At 51.2% G+C, this 24955-nt stretch overlaps 1 protein-coding gene across 2 annotated transcripts in view; it reads right to left on the bottom strand.

The window, feature by feature from the left end:
• cv-2 (crosveinless 2-secreting protein) overlaps window positions 1–24955 on the bottom strand; it is a 240203-nt gene that overhangs the window by 67029 nt on the left and 148219 nt on the right. For both annotated transcript variants that reach the window (XM_050191325.3, XM_055061547.2), the window contains 2 exons: window positions 6490–6575; window positions 1894–1993 (listed from right to left, as the gene is read on the bottom strand). In XM_050191325.3, the coding sequence (XP_050047282.1) occupies window positions 1894–1993; window positions 6490–6575 (186 nt within the window). The remainder of the gene's footprint in view (window positions 1–1893; window positions 1994–6489; window positions 6576–24955) is intronic.

Here is a 24955-nt window from a genome sequence, read left to right as displayed (position 1 = left end):
GCCTGCGCGGCTCTGTATGGCCGTGTTTGTTCATTTCCTTGGCGACCGCGTTTCCGCGTTTTCTTCTGGGCCGTGTGCAGACCCCCTGCAGGGCGCATATAGCGCTCGGCATGCACTGCTCGACACCGTCAAAGGCTGCGTGATTAATGGAGTGTGCGTGGGCAGCGCACGCCTCGCGACCGAAGAAGTGGATTCCGCGGTGCATCCAACGACGAAAAATGACCAATAGGCCCGGGCTATGCCGTGGGTCGCGTGGGCGACAGCCGGACGGCCTCCATCTGAGCTGCCATGACTGACGAAGATTAAACACGGCACACGCATTAGGAATAAACGCTCGCTCGCGCAAAAGCGTGGTCAATTCAGGATTAAATGTAATGCAAACTTTATTGTAGTATTGTGCGGGCAGTAGAATTTTTTTTTTGGCCTTGCTGTGAAAACAACGTCAGCACAGTACACCAATGTGTACACTACAAACTACCAGGGCCGTTCGCGGTATCAATCAATTAACATATCTTAGGCAACTCAGCCTTAACCGGGTAGCACGAAACGCGTTTTGTTTATGCCACTCTCTAAAGCCAACTTTCAAAGATTTCATACCCCGAATAATTATACAATTTCATCGCACAAAATGTCGCTTTGCCGACAGGCGTGACTACAAGAAGGCTGTTGCAGAAAAAAAAAAAAAAATGAGCGACACTGGTGCTTCATCCGGAGAACTCGTTTTTATCGAGGTCGCAATAAAAGCGATTCGCCATCAGAGAACGCCAGTGCGTGCCGCAGGGTATTTGCATGGTTGAAGTCTCTTTTTTTCAAATCGTTACCCCTTCCCCCAGTGCAGAGTACCAAACCAGACGCGCGTCTGGTTAACCTCCCTGCCCTTCCTTTCTTATTTCATTAATTCCTTCATTTCTTCCTTCCTTCCATCTCTCTACTCGAAACCATGACTTCCCTACCGCAACGAAAACGGTAATGAGTTCATTCAAATTCTTTAAGTAAGGGAAATTATTAAGAGGAATAACTTGACGCTGCAAGGGTAAAATTGGGTGAATTATATACCACATGTTTCGTTTATATCAATCGGTATTATGTCGACAATGCGCATGTGACCAGCAGCCACGTCTAGGTACAACACGAACATCGCGTGACACACTATTCCAGTTTATGAAGTTTTCTTTCTTTTTTTTCCTCCTTCGAGTCCCAGAAACGACTTCTAGCACCGTGTCACTCGCTGCGATGACTCAGCGGCTGTAACATTCTGCTGCTAAGCATAAGGTCTAGGGTTCAATCCCCGGCCGCTGTGGTCACTCTCCGAAGAGTGCAGAATCGAAAAGCACCCGTGTATACAGTGCTCTGGGTGCATGTTAGAAACCCCAAGTAGTAGAAACTTAGCCCCCTCTGATGATATGTCCGACATCATGATTAGTTTGGCTGGCACCTGTACTTACGATTGGTTTTAGCGTAATAACTTCTTTGTGAATACGGGCCCATGGATCACTGACGCGAGCCACCAAGGTACTGTTGTTAAGCCACCGCGTGTCCTTTCAGCAGGAAGTACTGTTGTAAAGGGGTACTCTTGTACTTCTCTGCTATGATGCCTTTCAGCAGGCTCGCCTGCAGCATATGTATAGTGAGCGCCAAATGCGCGAGATTGTGGCGTCAAGCGTTGCGTTAGAGCTTTCGCACTAAGCTCTTAAGCGTATCTCAGGGCGGAACCTTTGTTGCGAAGCGCTCGTGTCAGACGGGCTAGGCCAACTCACAATGCGTAGAAATGCGCGCCCGCAGCTTCGGTGCCCAGCGGCCACCGGCTACTCTGCGACGCGTCGTTTAGCTGCTGCGATGCAACAGGGCAGGCTTATGAACAGCGCAAAACGCACTGTGCGCGCGCATACTCACTGCGGCACTCGGGGCAACATGTGCCTGGTGTCTGGGCGATTCGGCTTGGCGGGCACGGCAGCACCGGGCACGACTTCTTAGTGCACGTCACGCGCCCATCCTGCGAGAAATGGATATACGCGCGCGCGTGCTCAGCAAGAAACCAGCATCTAGGAATCGCACGCGCATTTTAAGACATACACAGTTAGGCTCTGTCGAGGTTTCCTAGTTTTCCGGCCCACATAAGTTAGCAAGCTCAGAAAATACTTGGCCGCATCGTTTGTTCGCTCGCGTTTGCTTGCCGCAACACCTGCCCAGCTGTGGCTCAGTTCGACCACGAGGTCGCAGGACGCAATCTCGGTCGTGGCGAGCGCCTTACGAAGGGCGTGGGATGCAAAAACGCCGGTGTACTTTGACCTAGACACATGTAAAGGAATTTTCAGATGTTGAGAATTGATCCGGATCCCTTCACTATATGGCACCCCTCATAGTAGACAGTACAGTTGTGGAAGGTTAGACGCCATCAATTATTTAGCAAACGAGCAAAGCAGACCAAACTGTCAAACTCACCGACTAGCTGACTTACTGATGAGATAAGTAACTGTCTGAATTACCAACTAACTAAACGAGGGAAAGAATGATAATGCTGTAATCCGCATGCTTTGGGGCCATTTTTCCGGATATATATGACGTCAGATGGAGGTGATGTGGAAGTCAAGAGGTTCTCAGCGCAGTGTTTCTAAACTGGTCACTAGTTTTGCCATTCACAATCGCCAGTTCACACGCTGGTTTCGCGTGAGTAAGTCGAGTATATGTACGCACCGTAAGAAAGAGAAAAGTTAAGCGCAGCAACTAAGAACAACGCAAAGCCCAGCGCCGGGCTAACAAACGTGCAGAAAGCTCTCGCGCACTCTGGCGCTGGTTTGGGAGCGTCAATTGCCTCCGCGTATTCCGTGCACCCGAGAAAATCTTCGAGTTCCAGAAACAGAGTGTCCTTGCCAGCTTGGAGCAATTCCAACCCAGTCGCTGTGCTCGGTGATAAATGTTCCCTCACGACCCATTCCCGCAGATCGCGCACAAAGAGGCCAAATATCAAGCTTGCACGTACGCGCGCGTATCCATACGGGAGTGGAAAGAAGAACAAGAAAGAAAGATAGAACGAAAGAAGGGCGGAGAGGAAACACCTGGGCTTCACTTGCCGCTGCGAACGCAACGCGACGTCGTGCGGTCTGCGGTGACGCACCTGCCTCGAATTCCGTACATCGTAAAGTAGCGTGCAGTGGCCTCACGTGATATTATGCCACGTGGTCACACTTAACATTCACGTGCCGTTGGCCAAGCTGGAAAGAAAAAAAAAAACGTCTAATTGCCTCTCGCTGACAGCTCATGCTATGTAGCAAACGCTGCGAAGCCTATACCACGCTAACGCCCGAAAGCACGGTAAGCTGGCGTGGCGCCTTCCGTTGCAAGCCGATGCAAGCACGTGGGTAGTTGCTGCCCCCGGCTCTGTGACCGCGTGAATGGCGCTCTCTATATAGCGGGGTTTGTTTTCAGAGCCACGAACTATATATGTATGGGCATGCATATGAAGGCGGCATGAGCTTCACATGCACCTTTTTAGTGTTTTCTTTTTCGTCTCTCTTGTCCACATCTCTTGCCGTCTGGTATAGTTTATTATAATTGTGAAGGATACGGGCTTGGACAAGCGGCTGTGACAGTGATGTCACGTACCGCACAAGAGTGACAGACTGTAACCAACGATGTGTGTGCCGTGTTATGTGCCCTCTATCTCTTCTCCCCATCTTTCATCCCCCCATCCCGCTCCCATGTGTAGGGTAGCAAACCGGTTAGGCAAAACTGGTTAACCTCCCTGCCTTCCTTCTCCACTTTTTCCTTCCTTCCTTCACGACTTTTCACAACGTCCACTCTTTTGAAAGCAAGCTTGGCACTTCACTAGCATGCAACAAAGATCGTGAAAAGGAGAGGCAATATCGCCTGTGGTGCGTGATGCCTCGTGCATCTAGCAGCAGAGGCGTCGTATGTTTAATTCAACGTGCGCAGCGTTGCAAATACTTTTGTAAGACACTCTGTGAAAGGGTTGATGTCGTTCAAATGTGAGTGAGTTTATGCGGAACGAACGTGACTCCAGACACCCTTGAATAAGTCATACCTAGTGGCGCAATGATCACGGAATAAAGAAGCGCACAAAACTATACGGCTGCGTTGTACATATAGCCATCGAGATTTCTCATTCATATATGTAGCATAGATAAACAAAACGAACAAAATCAGGCACTGATGCTTTCCCGCGAGCGCCTGAGGCTTGGCAGACAGCGTCGACGTGTTAAACTGCGAAATCACACACGAGAACCGCTTCATTAATATAAAGGCTCCAATGGTTACGATAACCACTACAATTGCGCATGAAATCGATTACATCGGTGTGGGGGAACTCTGCTCTGAGGGTACGTGCTTCAGTCGCGAAAGACTCCGTCGTAGCCATGTCCCTCCTCTCAAGGAAGAAAAAAATGAATGAACGAAACCGCCTCTATTGCATCCATAATAAGGTCTAGAAGCATGTGCTTGCGTAAGCATCACTATAGCTATACCAGCATTCGTACCTTATCCTACATTCATATTTGCGGTTGACTAGGAGAGGGGGCAATAACAGTCTGACAATGACTCTTGGAGAGGTGGCAATAACAGTCGATGCTCAGCTGCGCATATCGCGCAGGCATTGGACTGCTTGAGTGCGCCGACCTTTGTTATATTGTAGGTGTAGTCGCGAGACGCCGGAGCTGCAGCATAACCGACTTGGTGAGGCTTTTAGCATGCACAATTCAGTTTAGGAGGGGACGCGGTATAATGCCCTCCATATCGGGCTCTCTTCTGGAACGAATGTTCTGGAACCTTTGTCGGCGTATTTCTGGCTACTATAGTGAGCTATTTTCTACATCACATTTCGTCCTTCTTTTAGGGTTAATCTTTGGTCATGTCACGCCGGAGAAAAAGGAGCAAAGCCACCCGGCAATTTCTTTCTTTCGTTTTTTTTTTCTGCGTGGGGTCTCGGGATACCGGCTCTCCTTGTTGAGTTACTATAAAATATAATTCGAAGAAGATGACGGCACTTCTAGAAAAAAATAATAAATCGTTCCAGAAACATCAATCGACATTTACAAATGCCCAAGTCTTAGCTTCACTGGCAATCTACCACCTCGCCCTTGTCACGCGTCTTTACCGTCAGGGGACATTCTGGCCATTGAAGCGATAAATGATCGCTTAAAGGCGGCCGAACTCGAGCGGTGTTGAGTTTTAGACATGCAAGGTAAAGAATGGACTACACACTTGGCGAGCACGCGAATGCCTAACGGCGAAGATGCGAGGGTCTTGCGGTGCCGCGCGGTGACCATTGGAACACCGACGTGATACGGCGCCGCTGCTTGGAAAAACGAGACGCGGTGCGCTTGAGCGTCCTCCCACGGTGCGCTGTGGGTAGCTAATTAAATACCTGGAGCGGACCTCCTCGCAGCAGCTAGAGAATACGCGGTCGTATGTATTTAGGGACGCCGCCGCCTTCCGTTCTTGCTTTGCGTTATTATATCTGTTTTCGTTTCTCGCGACAGAAGTCTCCGGGGTGTGAAACGATCGTATTAACACATTCTGAGAAGTAGCTGCCATTAAATGTAAATTGAGCTCCGAAGTCTCTCGCAATTATGTCATCTGGACACGTCCTGCGAGTGGCTAATTGTGGGCGTTGGCAAGCGTCCTACAAGATGCGCGCCGAACTGGCGTGGGCTCAGCTAGGCGGCGCGACGTGGCAGCTCCTGTGGCCCCTCTTTCTCCCACCCTACTCTTATTTATCCTATAATCACCCGCTCCCAACAGCTCTCTGTGTTACTTCCCGGTGGACGCAGAGAAATAGCGAGAGAAGACCGGATCACGTCTCTCCTCCTGTCTGCGGTGAAGTACGTCAGCGCTTTTTTAGCCCACAACATGGCGCGGAGCAAGCGACGGTCATTGCAGGCGTAAGCGCGCATGCTGGAAAATGTCGAATCCAGTTCTATGGGTCTTATTAATCTTTGTACAACACTCACAGGCTCGCGACCCCGAACAATGCACAATAAAGTCACCTTATATCATTTTTATCACAGACACACATGCATCCACACACGCACGCGCACGCACAGTATTTGACCTTCTGGTTGACTACCTGTAGAACCTGAGCCTGTCCTCCAGTGCTTTCAATCTGCTTCTTCTCTACTATAGGGGCTTTTACTGCGAACAACAGTTATGAGCTTGCAAGTCGGCCGATCGTGTTCGTCAATCTTTGTTTCAGCTACAGCGACGTAAAGTGGATATCCGAGCATGTACACCTGGGACCCAACCAACGGTCATTGGTTCGATCTCGGGCATACGCGCTTTTCTTTCCGTTGTAACCATATAACATGCGCCAAGGTGTTTTGCCCAAGTGTCATAGTCGGTTGATACCCGTGAGCCATCGTGGCGCAATCTGGATGGACACAAAGGAACGAAGACAGGACAGCCCGGGGGCTACGGGTGGCTATCGCGATGCCTTAATATGCATTTAAGGGATATGTGGGAGTGTGTATTACGTACCTTGCAGCGGCAGACGACGCAGGGGTCCCGTTCGTCCGAGGGCACGGTGTCTCCTTCGGCGTACTGCCTGCCGTTCACCACGCAACCTGCACGGAGGAGATCGCAGTGATGTATCATGCACGACAGAAAACAGGTTTCTCTCGATTTCGTGCTTCCATTCGATAGCAAGTAACGGTTTCGGAACGTCCAATACATGACTTATAAGTTGAACTATAAGACAAACACTCATAAATGAAAAACTCCAGCGCTTTTGGCGTCAATTCTGCTGAATTGCTTCATTTTTTTTGTATGTGTGCGTTTTTGCGCTGCTTATCTGCGCCCACTGAAGATGTGAGATAGGATAGGATAGATAAACTTGATTAAAAGGATAATCAGAATAATCGCCAATGGTCGGGGCCCATAGTCCAGGGCTCCGCTGGCTCTTGCCATCTTCTCAGCTCTCTGGATTAGCTTGAGCTGGTTGTCGAGGGCCGATAACATACCATAGAATAACATAAGGAAAAACCCAACCCAAGCCAACCTATGGTAACATTCACTTTGTATGTCCACTTGTGTTAACGGTTCGCGTACTTACCTTGTTATACCATCACACATTACCTTGCCAGTGTATACTGATCATACTGCATTGTTCTTACATGATGCGCATTTATGGCTGGTGAAAGGTCAAGGCAGTATTCGCGAATGATGAAAGAAAAGCCTTAATACTGAACGTGGTAGCGTATGTATAGCTTGTTTTCGAGACCATTAAATATTACACGCCGAATTTCCTGTGAGGGTCTAAATGATGCGTCAGCATTTGCTACCAATCGTCAGCTGTTTCGTCGTTGCATGCTGCTGTGTATATTGCGAGAAACACTGCGAAAGAGTCGTGAAACGAAGAAGCGCGGCTGCAACACGGAAATGTTAACTGAGGTCAGCATGAGACGAGGAAGAAGAGGCGAGTAGTAGCAATGTTCACTCATGTTATAGATAACTCCTAGAGGATGTGGACGTGGGATGAAATGACGAGAGAGATATTGTAAAGGACACAAACATATACAACATTTATTACGTACACTGTCTCTTGTTTGGTTTTTCTTGTCGCGTTTGTTTATCTTCAAATCGAATGATGGTGGTTTGGATGATGCCGCTGCTTCATAGAAGATGAGCACTGGCCGATGCGGGCCAGTAAGTGACGCAATTGAACAGTGTCACGTTTGGTAGACCTCGCACGTACATGTGGTCGCTGATGCTGCCCCCTCTCGATGTGAACCTTTATCAACCGTGATAAACCGTACTCCGGCGGCGGCCGCGTGTGGCGCGGCCGCGCGGGCCTTATCTTGAAAGCGATCTGCGATGGTGACAAGTGCGCCGAGTGCTGATGGCTTCGTGTGCGCTGTGTTCTCGCTGCTTGATTCGCGTTGAAGCGGGAGGCAGCGCGAAGGTCAATTAGCTCGCTGCTGCGGGTCCTATCTTGAAAGCGATCGTCTTACGTGAAGGACGGACGGAGGGACAGGCGGACGGGTTTCGTCGTTCGGTAAGCATAGGCATGATTAGGCATTTAAAAGAAAAAAATAATTCCGAGGTCTTACGTGCCAGAACCAAGGGATGATTATGAGGCATGTGGTAGTGGGGGACTCCGAATTAATTTTGACCACCTGGAATTCTTTAACATGCACCCAATGCACGGTACCACGGACATTTTTGCATTTCGCCCCCATCAAAATGCGGTCGTCGCGGGTGGGATTCGATCCCGTGCCCGCGGGCTGAGCAGCGCAACACCAAAGCCACTATGCCATCATGGCGGGTGGCACCACTTTGTCTTTCGGTGCTTACGGAAGGCCTTCTGGGAAAATAATAGACGCAGCGAAAATGGCATTTGGCTGCGAGTTTGCAGACTGATAGAAACTGTAGTTATACATAGCTTCGGTATGTCCACTGAGTCGACGTGACTTAAATACTGACCGGCTTCAAGTCTGGAATTGATACATGTGCCCTTGAGGGACTAATTAAAAAACTAAGTTAGTGGGCTCTAGTGAACTAAAAAGTTAATCAGCGATTATGACATGGTTTATGATGTCCGCCGGTATGAATAATGTGTTAATGAAAAAATCTTCATCAGTACCGCACCGTGCTTGAGAACGATACTTGCTTCGATGAAATACCACAGAATGCTTACCGCAGTGACAATCATCATTCGTGCTTATTCCTGGTGCTACAAAGAAAGAAAAGGGATTTTGCTGAGCAACCAGACCTAACTCTACTGGTAATTCTCTAATTTACGAATCACCTTCAATGCAGATGAGTGCAAACTACATAAGGCAGATACGTCGACTGCTTACCAATGTCAGCCTTTCGAATCTGCGGGGCGCACTCCGTCTCTGACTATAGTTTATCTCTGCCGTTGCGCCGTGCTACACAAATGCTGTGTAACGCAACGCAGCGTAACGTATCCGAGCGTGGCGCGGTGGCATAGCGTGCATCGAAGCGTAGTGGACAGCACTGCTGAGCAGGCACAGCGGGTTCACACGATTGAAAGGCAAGATTGTCCTCCCGTTTCATGAGGCACCGAAGCGAGCACCGGCCGATTGTATTGTGCACTCACCGCTCGGGAGGGCCCGAGGCGAGCTGCAGCGGCGGCGCGCGCGTTCCTCGGCGGGGCTGTACGCGTGATGCCGCATCGAGTCGCGCGACAGAAGGGACAGAAGGACGCGCGCACGCCCAGGGGCGCGCAGGATTTCCTGCCCGGCCCTAATGAAGCGCGCTAGCTCTGTCGCTGAGGGTTGCACAACCAATAATCGCCCCGCGGCGGGCAGCCCGCGTGTCTGCTGCTGCGTGTGTGCTGCGCGCATGGGTCGGCGCTCCGCCGTCCGGGGGCGACCGTTTAATTGGAAACTGGCGCCAGTTGAGGATGTTTACAAGCGGCTCCCCGCAGCAGCTGGTCTCGTGCCCACTGACGGCGGCGGCGGTGACCACGATGACGACGACGCGCTGCAGCACCCGACGCTGTCCCAGGTACCGTTGGGCCCCGTCAGAGAAGGCGCGAGCGTCACGTGGCAAGGATGGGCAACCGCGCGCGCACTAGCCGACGCGCGTCGTTCTGCGCAAGCGCGCATCGGCGCGCCGAGTTGCGTTTGGAAACGCGATCCGCTTGCGTCTGTGGGCTCTCGGTTCTGCGAAATTCTCGAGGCAAGTTTTTTACGCGCAAGCGTAACTGGCCAGCTCGTAAAATCGGCGGTGTCTGTCTGAAGCCGCGAAGCAAGCGAATGAGAAAGGCGCCTGGAGGTGATGAGAATCGCGCCCCGGAGAAGTACGAAGAAGCGCGTTGAGGTAACGTTGAGCGAAGTGGGGATGGATAAGCGAGTCGAAGTGTTGCGGAGGAGGAAGGCAGGCCGGAGGCGCGCTGGATTAACTTCCTCTGGCAGTTGTTACAGGTTTTCTTTACGATGCATACATACCAAGTGCATTTTACTTTGCCACGGGTGTAAATTTTTGGCAGCAACATGATTACGCCAGTGCCGAAAATTTACACCAGCAGCGAAGTAGAATACATTTGGTTAAGGCAATATTAGCTGTTTTTGTCTGTTTGAGCTCTGCGCCACCAGGTGGCTGCACCATGCAGGCGGCTCACGTTTATTCGTCCGCCCCGACCCGTATACCGGACAAGCTAAACCTCTCTATTGTCTTCGCGTGCCGTACGTTGTGTGTGCGAGTGAAAGCGTGCGACGGTGAGCCGACGATGGGGGCTCAATCTCGCGTGAGCAAGGGGAGGAAGCGCGCCGTATTCCGTCACGCGCATGGCACCGGGGGACGAGAGGAAAGGGAAGGGGTCCGTTGTATTTCGGACGCGCGCGGTCGTGCCGGCTTTCAATTGAAAGCGACATGCTTTGGGGGCACAATCTAGGTGGGCCGACGGCTCGTAGCTTTGCGTGCGCTGTGTTCTTGCAGCTTAGTTTGCGTTGAAGCGATAGACAGCACGAAGGTCACTTCGCTCGCTGCTGCTGCCGCAATTCCTCACGCCAGTGTTTTGACAGCGAGTGTCCGCGATCATCGAGTGTGATGTGTTCATGTTCGCCTGTGCGCGGTGACGCCATGCTGCGTAACTTAGATAGTAAGCGAATGCCTACAACGGGGCGTTCTACTCCGGCGGCTACTGCGTATGGCCCGGCAGCACGAGCCCTGTCTTGAATATTTATTATCTGCGATGCGCACAGTGGTAGGCGTCTATAGGAGCACCGAGGGCCGATAGCGTCGTGTGCACTATGGCAACCGTACGCTTTGCGTCACCCCGTTCACGAAGTGAAACATCACTTTTTCTTTCTTATTTTTTTCTTGTCGGTATTAGAATGGCTCTGGCTACGGGTCATGCGAACGTGTATCACTTCTGCGACTCGAAGAATGCTGCTAAGAAAATCGTATATTCTAACACCCGTAAGGGATAGTGGAAATTAAAAATTATCAAGGAACAAGAAGTTGAAGGTTGCCTTTGACTTTGTACAAACGAAGAAATGAATGAACGAACAAAGGTATAAATGAATGAATGAGCCAGCTATGTGCATCTGCACATGCTGCAAGCGCGCCACCGACCTGCAGTTATAGCGTGTCACCGAATCGCATATATGCGTTTTCGGATCGCGTGTTGTGGCCGTTGCGCAGTTAGACTGCGTTATTCGTAGCACGCGGTGCATCGTGGTCACGGCCACTCCTCTTGACACATTGGCACGGTCCATTCAGAGCATATCAAGCTAGTTTCCACGCCTACGTGTTACGCTGACACTAATGAGTCCTTTACGGCACCTTGGCGCACGATCACATTTCACGGAAGGACCATAACGACCACTACATGCACTTGATATGGATGCGAGTAGGAATTGATTGGAGGGTGTTTATGCAAACGTAATATGCCAGAAGATAGATAGAGCGCTTGATAGAGCGCTGTTTCTCGCGTACGTAAGCATTATAGTGAACGATAAATTAATGTCTCAACTCGTCCGGCAACTCCTAGCTATTTGTGTCACCCTTAAAAGACGCGTAGATTGCATAGTGTCCTCCCACGGGGACTTCCCGATATACTTGTTGTCAATAGATGCACCAGCTTGACGTGCGCGCAATAAAAAGGAAATACACCTTTTAAGAATTGGCATAGCAAGCACTTCAGAAATATGTTTTGTGATCATTTGCTGGCAAAAAAAAGGCCAACAACTTATGGCGGTCGTAATGCAGTGATTTGGGCTTGCGTGAGGCTTGTAGCGCGTGAAAAGACACGGACGAAAGGAAGACGTGTGTGTCACGTCTTTCTTTCGTCCGTGTCTCTTCGCGCGCTATAAGCCTCATTATGGCGGCCGTCTAATAAAAGGTATTTGACTACATATCAGTATTTCGTTGTAGTGCCTTAGTTCGAAAACTGTGAGCGTAACAATGTGACAACTGCAGTTGTCGGGATATGGACTACGGCAACACAAGCGCGCTCTGCACTTGGGATTCTGGACGGGCTGATTCCTTCTCAGTGACAACGACGTTCAGAGCGTTGCCGGAGCTACCTGACCAGGTGACAGAACGTTTCCAGTGTAGAGCTTACAGTAAAAAAGAAACTACCGCGACGTCACGTCTGCGAAGAAGCCCAATGTAGCACGTGTAATTCTTCACACACACGCATGCCCGGCATAGCAGTCGTGGCATCAAGGTCAACACATGTATACCTAACTGGTTGTGTGGAATCGGCGCATAGTGTATCGCTCGACTTCGATATTTCGAAAAGCCGACGAAACGGTGAACAAGGAAGGTGTTTTCTCGCTCTCCTTTGTACCCGAGAGGCGGCACAGGACATTTAAGTTACATGAACTGATTTTATTTATTTTAATTGTTTTTTTTAACAAAGGAAGGCAACTTTCTTTTATCGACTTTTGCGTGCCATATATAATCTTTCCTGTCACTATAAGACTCTATCCGGGGAAGCAGATACATTTAACCCATCAACGAAACGCGCAATTTCTGAATCTGGAAGAACTAGGTTGCGCTCACTGCTAAAGCTGTCGTCTGCGAAGCAACGGCAGTACGTTAACTGGTTCGGTTAATTTCATGTCTGACTTGAGCGGTCGACTAAGTATGGACACTGCTGCACGTCCGATAATATTTCCGTCGCTCGATCTTACTCGATCGAGCAGCGGAAAGCGTTCGATCTCAGCTGGTCTACGCATAGAGATAAGCGCTGCGCGTACACCGTTTTCGTGGTTCTTATTCGGTTACTTGTTTAAAAGAAAATGAATTTCATAATTTACGTACGTTATGTAGAGGCGGCGTAGCCTATACATGGGGATAAGGTCTCATCAATTTCATGCATATTCAATATGTCGGAGATTTCGCGGAAGAGTAACTGGAATGAGCGGTTGTGAAGGTAGTAGCATTTGCTTTTTTTTTTCTCTTTGGATCTCAAGTTTGGGCTCCTTACAGGCCAAACACCTTCAATGATGGAAGACAACAACAACAACATCAACAACAACATCGCAGGTGTTTGCAAATTTATGTAGTTCATAGAGTAAAAAAAAAAGTTATGCAGATCCCTCGTACTCTCGAATCGAAGTTATGCGAAACATTTTGCAGGTAGCTGGTTATGGCATCGACCCTGCGGCGGCGCGCCTCGACTGGCTCTTTGGCCCTCTCGATGACTTTGAGCAGGCGATCATTGTGGAGCTCGGACATGCTGAAGGCCAGAAAGAATGTGGCTTCCCTATCTGCTCGGTCATCGCGAACACGTTCCCCTTCGACTGCGCCCGTTAGTACCCCCCCATCCTCTAGCAGCTCAACCAAACCTCTGAGAAACGCAATGTCCGAGTTGACGCACTTCTCGACGAAGCTGCGGTCTTCCAATAGCTTCTTTGTGAGCGTCAGGAGCCGGTTGGCGTGTACAGGGTGGGAAACTTGCTTTTGGCTCGCTGTTCGTACGGAGGTAACCACCACCTGGTGGTTGCTATATCAGACATATATGTTCCTGTAGGCCTGCCCTTACCGACGCCGGCCTCCGTCTGGGCATTCTGACAGCATGGTAGTACGGCAACCTCGCAGCTTCGATACAGGCTGCGTTGCTGGTTATTATTTATAGTGATCGTTAAGTTAGGGGCAAGTGCAAAAAAAAAAAAAATCGCGTCATGACATCTGCTTTCTTCCTTTAAACGGCGCGTCTCATAGCTGGCGAGATGGAGCGATCAACGGAGCGACATAACGTCACGAGTGTCGAAAACCTCAGCGCGCGGGCCACATGTGTACCCGAGTTTCATAGTCAATCTGGATCTATACTGTGGAGGTAGTAGTGTCACGGCAAACCGGGACGCATAGTGACCGGACAAACCCGTGAACGAGCTTGTCGGACCAAATAAGAGAGAGAGAGAGAGAGAGAGAGAGAGAGAAGCACTGCTTCTTGCCGATGCGGCGGCCGGACACTCCGCGCGCGTGCACGGAAGGTGGAAAATGTGCGGTTCCGGGAGGAAGCGGGAGCGCCCGTCCGCGTCGGGAGGCGGTCCCGTCCCAACCCTGACAATCGAGGAGCGCGCCATGCTGCCCCGGCGGTCCTAGTCATATCGCATCGTGCCGGGTCCGCGCTATCGCGGAAACCGGTCAGCGTCCCGGCCGTTGGTCAGGCGGCGGCCCGAGAATCCGGGAGCGCCGCAGGGACAGCGTCCTCTCAGGTGGCGCAGTGCCGGCTTCCATCGGGTCAAGGATTGCCGCCGCGCGCGCCTGCTTATGAATTATTCGCCCGCTCACGCGTGCGGGGATCGCCTCGCAACGGCGTAGGCCTGCGCTAGAGGCGTCAACAACGGACACGCGCGCCGGCGATGGAGCGCGTCTCCGTTGTTGACGCCTGCGCATGTGCTGTGCCGTTGAAAACTTGCGCCCTGTCGGGGGCAGAGAAAAGGATTTTGCGCGCAACAGCGCCGCGTAATGCCTCAGAGCGATCTACGCGCTTAGTTCTTGATGGCGCAGCGTTCTGGTCAAAGCATGTTTGTTTAGTCATACTGCCTTTGGCATCGCGTGCCGTTTCCACCTTGCTATTATACGTACTAAGCGACACAAATCACAAAATAGGCTACTGTTCTCGCTTTCGATATAAAGGTGAAATAAAAGTGATGCCGCGAAAAAAACAACGACGTAAGAATGATAACATTTGAACATACGAGAGGTTGCCGTCTTATATAGGAACGAGAGACCGTGTGCACGTTTACCATAGATGTACTTTATAGTGCGGTATTGCGTGGGACATAGGCAGTGGGAACATCAGCTTCTAGTAAGAAAGCAACACTACGTCTGCACTGATTTCCAATGCACAACAGACTTCGTTGCTATGTCCGGCGGTCACCTCCACCACGATTTGAGGTCCTCTCACACTTCGTGCACGAGGACTAATTTGGTTAGAGAGAGCACACGTGCGCGCCGTACAAGCAAAACAGAATAATCCTCGGGGAATTTATAGCAGGGACTGGATTAGAGAAACTATCTCGCGTAAATAGAATGTTTTAAAGATAGCGGACACAACCTTGCGCGCTGGGCCGACGGCGTCCGCTAACTTCAGGTCATCTATTTCTACAATTCCGGATATATAGACATTTAGACATAGAGGACGCAGTCGGCTTGCTTTCCGTTTCTTGGGTGTCAACTCTTTGAGTCTCACTAACACACCTAAGGAGAGTTTGGATTCTTGCGTGTGGGGGGTGGGCGGGGGGGGGAGGGGGCGGATCTGCCTGAAAAAATACTATATATCAGATGAGCGATTTGACGTAAATTACAAATAATAAATTAACAAGAAATCATTGGTTTTATCGAGATCGGTTGTTGATGCGGCCTAAGGCGGGAACATTTAGGTTGTCGTACCCTAACGTTGAGTGCCTTGAGGAGAAGCCACTGAAAGACAAATTATTAAGGTAAGCGTTACCTCATTGGCCATTATTATCTTTTTCCATAATTTCCTTCAGCGGTCGTAGCGCGCTGCAAGTGCGCAACGCTAACGCAAGAAGGCGTCGACGCCGCGCCGGCCGTGGGCTACCCCAGCAACGCAAAGCGGTCACTGGTTGGGTATCTAGGAACCCCTGTTCTAAGCCTGCCCATAATGACTCCAGCAACGCGCAGCCTACATTGTTGGCGCGATCGGCCAAGAATGGTACTAGAACAAACTGAGCTGCAGTCCTCTGCTCATACCGCGAAGGCCTATATACTCCAATTACCACGCTTTTGTTCTCGGCGGTTGCGTCCAGGTGCTTTAAAACCTACGTCGTCTCCTCGACTGGTGCGCGAGGACGTGACTGCGGTGACAACCGATGGCCCGGCAGGGAGTCTCTAATTGTCCCGCAAGCCTTCCAGGCGGGCAGCAATCACTGTGGCCGCCGCGAAGGCGTAGCGCAGTAGCGGCAGGACACCCCCTCGCAGGGCTTCTGTCCGGTCGGGACGGAAACAACCTCGAGTGTTGAAACAGGCCCCTGTCAGCGCTAGCGGGCGAGTGGGCGCGCAGGCAGCATGGCGCCGCCGAGAAGGCACGAGCCCCTCGCCCTCCACACGCGCGTGTAGCGGCAGCATCCCGGCTCTAGACACTCGTGGCAGCAGCGACGTGTTTGATCGCGGGCCGCGACTGAGGTGTGCTTGCCGAGGCAGCCTGCCAAGGAGTGAAACAAGGCAGAGAACCGCGAGGCAAACCGGTTCCTTCGATTAAGAGAAGTTCGGAAGCTCGTATAACACACACGCGGGGGCATTTGGCAACTTTGGTTTTCTCACTGACACCTCCGGGGAGGGGGCCACCCGACACCCAACCGAACGCACTCCTTACCTCCTCTTACGCCGGTGCGTACGTGTCAGCGTCTCCTCGTGCTCAACCGCGCGTCGCTCCCACGCGCTGCGGCGCCGGGCGTAACGCGGTCCGTTTTTGAGCGACCCCACCAGCTGTCAACAAAATAGCAAGACAGGTCGCGTCGACAAGGGCAGCGTGGCGAGAGATGGGCCATTGCTCGATTTCGAAAGATTCGGCCTGCTCGGGGTTTCCCTTGCCTTCGGTCCTCTGAGCAGACGATGTACACCCACACTCGAAAGAGTAAACAAAACTTCACTCTTCAAAGATTCGCCGGTAACGCAACCGATGACAACTGAATGTGGTGCAACTCGTGAACATCGTCGAAGGTTGGTTTTATTGCGTATCGCGGCTCACAAGGTCAACCAATGGGCAGAGTATATATATATATTTTTTTTTGGTCATAAAGAAATGCGTGAGGGCACGCGCACGCACATCTGTGCTGTCATACACGTTTACAATAAGCAGCGCGACGAGCATACATATAACGAACGTGGTAAGGACGGCTCTCCTCGTTTTCTTCGTTGTCTAAGTGTATTCGGCATGCCGTTAAACGTATAATGACGGTTGGTCAACTGGCCAAAGCATGGGACCTTGCTTAACTATAGTTCGTCGCACACGTATCGAGGAATTCAGTAAGTGCCGGCTGCACTTCCAGCGATACTTCTGGTTTTCATTTTTACTGCGAATGAACACTATTCTGCTGGCCTTCACAGATGACGCAACCATGCAGGATGGGTGCGTCACCACGCTCCTCCATCGGAACACCACCACTCACATAATACAAGATTTGTCCCTAAAGTAATGAGACTGCCTGCCGCGCGGCGCTGCAGTCGCCAGTAGCGCGCTCCCCGGAGGCGGGATTTGTGGTGGCGGTTCTAAGCTAAGTAACGCACCGGCCGGCAATCGCGTCCCAGCTCTGACGCGGTGAGGATATCAAGTGGCGCGAAAGCTGTTTTCGAGTTTTTGTCAAGGCAGAAAACGTCAAAAATGGAGCGTTCGCTGGAACGGCGGTACGCGATTAAATTTGCTTTCACCTGGGCGATACCGCTACCGAGACGCTTGCTTTGGTTAAGGAGGCTTACATGCGAAAGGTTTGTTCGAAATTGGTGCCAAAAGTGTTGGGTGATGAACAGAAACAACGACGAGTTGATGTTTCCCGTGAGATGTTAGTGCAGTTAGAAAGTGAATAGGACTTTTTAGACGGCGTAATAACAGGCGACGGATCATGGGTGTTCCAATGCGACCCCAAAACCAACTGCCAAAGTTAGGACTGGCACATCGCGAACTCCCCGCGCCCCAAGAAAGCGATAATGTCGAAGTCCAAGGTAAAAACAATGTTCATTGTCTTTCTTGACAAGCGTGGGATGGTCCATAAAGAATTTGTGCCTCCGGGACGAACCGTCAACGCCGTGTTCTACAAAGAATTCCTTGAGTGCCTGCACAGAGCCGTCAAAAGGAAATAATCGGAGATTGCCGATCGCTGGATGCTCCACCACGACTATGCTCCTACCCACACCGCCTTCGTTGTGACCGCCTACCTGGCCCGGATAGCGGTTGCATTCTTGCCGCAGCCATCATACAGCCTCGATGTGAGCCCGGCCGACCTTTTCCTGTTCCCAAAGCTTAAAAGAAGCCTGACAGGTCACCGTTTCGACAATGTTCCCACCATCCAACGGGCTGTCACAGAGTCTCTGAAAGAGGCTACAGCAGCTGACTTCCAGGGAGCCTTTGCAGCGTGGGAATTGCGTTGGCAGCTGCGTATCGACGCCCGAGGAATACTATTTTGAAGAATTTTAACAGTACGTAGCGATCGGATCAATAAATTCTTTTTACCAGATCCTGTCTCATTACGGACAAACGCACGTGGCATCGCTTATAACGCGTTATCATTCGAACACGCCGCATCCTGAGGCTTGAAATGACCTTTCGCCTTTCTTTTTCACAAGGCTCGCTAGCAGCCGTAGTGGACGTGTCGAGAATGCGGATGCAGCCGCTCGCCTTTCACCATTGGAAATACGTATATGTACGTCGCGATATATGTATATCGAATATGTATATCGCTAAGGATGTGCAATATATCTAAAATGTGAGAGCGCGCGCGCCCGATCGACCAAGATTCGAGCACGGCGGCGGGCAACCTCGCTCGCGTTCGCCCGCGACCCTGCGACCCTGACAGCGAGGAAGGAAGGTCACTGGACGCTGCACGCAACGCATCCTGCGGGCCGGCTGCCAAATGCCCCACGCGCACGGGGCGAGGAGAAGAGGGGCTGCGCGCCGAGGGCCGTGAAACTTCGCACCTCGACCGAGAGCGCGCAGCGGCATGGCGTGCACGCACGAGCAAGGCCCACGGTGACGTCCCTCCCTGCAACCAGCGCGGGTTCGTGCGTGCGCCGAGTGACAGACAGCATGGTGCCGTGACGGCGCTCGTGCCAACGCCGATCGAGCCTTCCTACTACGTCAGTGTGGTCGCGACAGGCAACAAAGAGGCCGCCGCCGATTTATTTACGATCCCTCCCCCCCTCCTCCCCTCCAGGGTTATTAAGAATAGCCGTACAAAGGGAGCGACCCGCTGATTGCCATCCCCACACGGCGCGCCAAAACTCAAGTTCAGCCGGATAGCGTATCACAATGGGGAACTGCAGATCTTGACGTCAGCCTGCGCAAATCGGTGTGCGGAGCTTGCGTCGGCGCTCTCGCGCGCGGCCGCTCGGCGAGCGGACGCGCGCCGTTCTCCCGCGCAGGCACCGGGATAATGCGAAGATTACGCTCAAATTATTTTGCTTTTCGCGCTTCGTCAGTGGTCCGAGCAGCGTACCGCCTGCGACTGGCCGTGGGTGGTGCGACGATTACAAGCATACAGAAGCGAGCGAAAGGAACCGTTATGTTATACCAGCACAGGCCACCCATGCGACGGCGCTTCACTCGATACCCTTCCGTTAATACGTTACAGCGCTTTGTGGTTGACTGGCGCGCGAGCACCGGCTGACCGCAAGAACGCAACAGTGTGCGCTATACCGAACTATGGACAGTGACAGAACACTTTGCTCTTTAATCTCCTCCATCGCATTATTACGGCTGGAGCACTATCACACAAGAAACGTTTTGTGATGATTTGTAAATAGTTAAGCTTGCGGGATCGCGTTGCAGGCAATACGCGCACCCTTTGTGCATCCTTGTGGCAGTGGTTGAACGGCACGTACATAATCATCGGCGCTACTATAGTTTTCTGGGGCTGAATTCACAAAGCTTTTCGTTCTTAAGAGCTGTTCGCGATTGACCGGTCGTCGTCGCTAATAACATGTTGAACATCGTGATTGGCAGACACAATACTCTTACGAACCACTTGAGCGTAAGAAATTTTTGGGAATACCCGCCCCCGTTCTTATATATCATATAATATATCCTTACGAGCCTTCAGTGTATCTGTAAGACCAAGATCTGCAGGAGAGAGGGTAAGAGAACCCCCTTATTTCTTTCTATATGCCAACCAACTCCTCCTTCCATAAAGCTGCACAGAAATTAGGGAGTCTTAATTATCCCAAGTTTTACATTGTATTTCGCGCATTCTCGTCTCTGCCATCGAATTATGTATGCAGGACCGGTATAACCCAACGATTCTTTTTTTCGCTCGATTTTACTTCCGTCTTATAATCTGGTGACAATGTGACCATTCTTATCATTATGGTGATAACGTAGCTGTGGGTGCGTCGATCGGGCCGGCCTATTGACTAAGTAGCAAAGAAAAGGGGGGGGGGGGGGGATTAGGAGTGTCACATTATTTCAGACCAGCTGCGTTATGGCTCCAACACAGAGAAAGGCCCTCTTGAGCAGAAAACTAAGTTGACGTGAGTGTGCAGATTTGTGCAGATATTTTCAGGAAAGGGCTTCGGCTAAGAGGTCAGCTGACCTGGTGGAATTAGCTTAATGGTGCAAGCTCCTCACCATTTCGCCAGAACAATCCTTTTCAGAGCAAATATACGCCGTTGTTTTTAACACAGGAAACCTTGCGAAAAACCTGCGCACCACCGTACGGCCGAAATACAGCTCTAGACGCGGGCAGTTCCTTCTGTTACGAAGATACTTTGACCCATACCCGACCAAGCCAAGCCTGAGACAAAGGAGAGTCGGTTTGCCAGAGCCTTCCTGCCGGCCGAAGCGGGTATACGGACTCTCGGGTAGCACGTCCAGCCACGGTCACTCTTATCCGTGCGCTTTCTCCTGCACGCTTGGATGCAGCGGGGCACTGCGTGCGGAACACTGTACGTGCAATCAGCTGTGTCCGCCAGTCATTCAGGCCAATTAAGACAAGATCCTACGTTGTCATGTTTACATCTAGTATATGTAGGTTAAGCAGAACGAGATTACAAACATAATTATGCTGTGGGGAAAAGAACGGCGAAACAATCTGGTGCAAAAACGTGACAGTTTTCCTAAGTGCTGCGAAGTATGTTCGGTGTTATCCGGTGCCTTCATATAGTGGAAGTCTGGGCCATCATTTCTGCAATAGTAGCGATCCTCGCGTGCTGTTGCCCCTGTGAACGAGCTTTCCTATTTTCAGTTTAGCTTATAGTGACATGATCGATCGAAGTCACAGTACACTGCGATAACGGCAAGCGAGAAGGCTATGGTCAAGACCGAATTCTACACCTTCGTCTCATTTTTCTCATTCCGCTGGCTAATCCGACAATAAAGGTGATGCGAAAAGACGGAAAAATAAACAAAGCGAATAAAGCAGAGTAGTTCTAGGCAATATGTGCACTTTCTTGCCGCTGAGACAGCGGCTGGGAAGTTCGGGCTTAATAAAAACATATTCTTTCCATTAAACCATTAATTGAGTATAGAGAGAGATCGCCAAGAACTCCCGTACATTGAAATAGTGCGTGGTATCTCGAACACTATATACGCATCTACTTCTCTCAAAGCCCCTACGTTTGTTTGACACAATGCACGCCACACAGATATAGTTAAACAAAGAGGGGAAAGAATTTCTGCCGCTATTGAAAAAAAAGGGAGAGAAAAAAATAAGGGCTGCGGCAGGGCGCTTTTAGAAAGAGATCATGATGCAGGTAACTAGGTCGGTAAGCAGAATTTCAATGGGCGAAGCTTTTACGCTCGTTTTTCCAGACAGTGATAGGAGCCATATTTCATGTTGTTTATCTTGAAACACTGCCTCTCTTGAATGCAGGCATCTCGCTCGCTTTCCTCATCCAACATTCTGGACGTTCGTAGCAGACAGTTGCTGCTGTGATAGTTCCTGAACATATATGCTTTAGCCGCACGTCGACATAACTAAATACAGAGACGATTGCTGGTGATGTACATTGCGTGATATCAGAAAAAAAGAAAACAATTATAGACGAGGCCTACAATAACCTTTAGTCATGCAACTTGCGTATGACGACGAGTCCCGTGGCTCCGCGAGCAGGCAGCACACGCGCGGCCTGGCTACGGGATCTCTCGCCCTACGTGGTGGCCGCTCACCACGGTTGCCTTCGCCGATGGAAACGCGCCTGCAACCGAGCGAAGCCCCACGATGAGGGAAGACAGCGCGCGGGACCCGAGCGGGGATCGGGCCCGCGAACCGCTGAGGGGAAGGCGGCCGCGGAACGTTTGTTCGCGACCCGCCACGAGACCCCGACTTGGCTCCTGGCGGGGCTCTAAATCACGGCCTCTCGGCGACGAACACGTGCACTGTTCCATACAGGCAACGGGCGCGCGAGACAATGCCCCTGCCGCAGCCAGCTCGCCGGTCAAAGTAGGCAAACATGCCCACGCTGCCGCTGCGCCGGCCCCCGGGGCCGCCGCCGCGTACGGAAATTGGAACTCCCCGCAATGCGCTTCGCGCGGCCAGCGCGTCCAGTGACGCGCGCGCGCCGAGAGGCAAGTGACCTCCCTGCTGACTTCGTTTGGCGCCGCTGCCGTCGACCGCCTCTTTCTCCTCCGCGGTGCCTTCCAAGGCCCTTCTGCACTCGCGACCTGCTCCGTCGCAGCGAAGAAAGCCAGTGCACTACTTCGGCGCCCCGATCGCAGGATATTTACTCACTAACCGTCGCGGCACGCAGCGCTCAGCTATAGGCATCGGCGGAAACCCCAGAATCGCACGTGTACTGTCGGCTGCGCAGCGATGGAGAGAAAGCGCAAATTCTCCGCTTATCTGCAGACATGCCTTAAAAAAAAAATAAAAGACGGGAAAGAAAAGCTTCTCGCATTAATTGAAAGCGCCCGTCCTCTCACACTCGCAAATTAGCGCAGTAATCTCAGGTCTGAAACAGGAATGCCTTCCCCTGCAGAACAGCTTCCAGAACCCTCACAACATCGCCGGAGTTAAACTGTTGCACAAAAATCTTCACGCAGAAGCCCTGAGCGTTGTGTCGGATGCGGGAACTCAGTGAATGCACTCAAAAGACCGACTAGTTGTTCTCACCTTGTCGGTGCCAACTTAAAATGCTGGCGTAGCTCTAGATCGTTTATTCTCGTCAACATAGAAGTCGACAGCGTGAGTAGGATAGAGGGAAACGAGCGGAATACATAATATGACCCGGCGAACTATACCCCTGTTACGCTGTGCGCCATAAAGGAACCGATACTTTCCCTTGCCGGGTTTCCTGTGCAGCGCCCCTACGGAGGGACTTGCCGTACTCTATAGAAACTAATCATGGTTCAACTGAACCGTACAGGCTACAGTGTACTGGCGTCATTCAAACTGCGGTAACCGAGGCTCATAGCGCCGTTAGCGTGGTATAACTGCAGTCAGCGTGGCCCTGCAATTAGGGCACAACAAGCACCCTTTCCGCAAAATGCAGTGCACATTGATTGGGTCGCGCCACCATGGCTGACCCGCGGTCACCGCCCGCGCTCCCCCACCGGCGTTTACCGGATGGGGCGCACACCTCCGCCGAGCGTCGCTTTGTTTGTAGTTTATACGAGTCACTAAGGTTTAACGAGAGACGCAGCAACTGCTGGACAGGCATCCTCCATTCATGGGGACGCCCCTTTCGCGCGGCTTCTTAAACGCGCACCTTTATCACTCGTAAATCTCGCGTTTACTGTAGCCATAAACTCCGCAGGCTCGCGTGTACGTGCATGTATATATATATATATACGCACCATTACGCGCTCCGCGCATGCACCACGCGCTAAGATGTTTCGGCGGCCGCACTATGGGCACGCGACCTATACAACAACCTGCACAAACAGGCCGGAAAGTGAGCCAATTCTTCAAGGGCATCGCCCGCGCTGCAACAGGCCGAGGGAGCTCCAGCTGCGATGGCAACGACCTCCCCTTTTTCCACAAACCGTGTTCCCTGCACGGGCGTCGGCGGCCGCCGCACGGGCGAACGACCGAGTTCCTGCTTTGTTTATACGAACCAGTCGCCGCGTATTCCGACAATTAGAAAACGCATGTAAACAAACTCGGAAAACGCACCCTCAGGCTTGACGTCGATATACAGGCTGAAGCGCAAGTGAGTGACCTGATACCGTGCGCGCCCTTGCGCATTGTGGTAATCGATTTTCGTTGGTGCTGTTGCTGCCTCGCGTCCAATGTGTGTATACTATTATCTGTCACCTTTAATTCCCTTTACCCCTTTACGCCAGCGCTGGGTAGCCAGCCGGTTAATATGCACTAGCTGACCTCCCTGCCTTTCCCTGTCTTCTTCCTCTTCGCTCCGTCTTTCCGTGCATTGCACGCTGCATACGCTGTATGCGGGCGACGCTTCGGGAGCGGCCGACGACACGGGTTATGACTCGTATGCGGCGCTTTTGTCGTTGGCTTTATTTGGGTTAGCGGAACTGTTTCTGCGTTGCTTTTGATTCGGAACGTTTCCGACACCATTCCAGGCAAGTTAAGAAACTCTGGACAGGGTTGGGAGTGGCACGTCCGGAGGCGATAGTTCTCATACAACATCTTTGTTCTGAATGGAGTGAAAGGCTAATTGCCGCCGGCTGTACAGACGTTTCAATAAACCATTAGTAACAGCACGCCTTTGGTACCTAGCTGCAGAGTCGTAATGTGATAAACATTGCTGCTGGCTGCAAAAAAGAAACGAAAAGAGAGAGAGAGAAGCAATACACATATTTGGCTCTAATGTAGCAGAGTATTACGAAATGTAAAGTTGTGTATGTGTACAGTAGCATTAACATACCTCCTACTTGTCATTTTAACAACAATGGATCTCGAACCTGTTAACTCAAATGCAAGTATAGTTAGTTGTTCATATTACCAAGAACCTAACCTGCGCTCGGTAAATGCTGAGAACATGACTGGCTATTTACGTGAATTTCTTCCCATTTTACTTATTACTTTAGGAATAATTAATTCGTTCTAAGCTAGAACATGCCGCAGACATGTGGAACCCATACCACGAAAACCTTATTTCTTTCTCGCTCGAGCGTTTCCAGAGTAATTCAGCACGCTTCATATTTTCAAGTTACGACCTTGTACAGGCTTGTACAGGCTTGTACAGTTTATGGACATCGTTTTTGTGTGTACGCGACTATACATATATAGTGTCTGTTTAAAGGCCTACATAACTTTGTTCTCGCGCATTTGGTCAAAGACACTGCGCATGTGCAGCATCGGACAGCAACTGCTTAGCACTTTATTTCGTCGTCATTCCTCATCCTGCTCTACATTACTCTGCCCATACTTTGCCCAAG

The sequence above is a fragment of the Dermacentor andersoni genome, chromosome 1, assembly GCF_023375885.2.
Source record: "Dermacentor andersoni chromosome 1, qqDerAnde1_hic_scaffold, whole genome shotgun sequence".
NCBI lineage: Eukaryota > Metazoa > Arthropoda > Arachnida > Ixodida > Ixodidae > Dermacentor > Dermacentor andersoni.
This window is presented reverse-complemented; position numbering and strand designations above follow the sequence as displayed.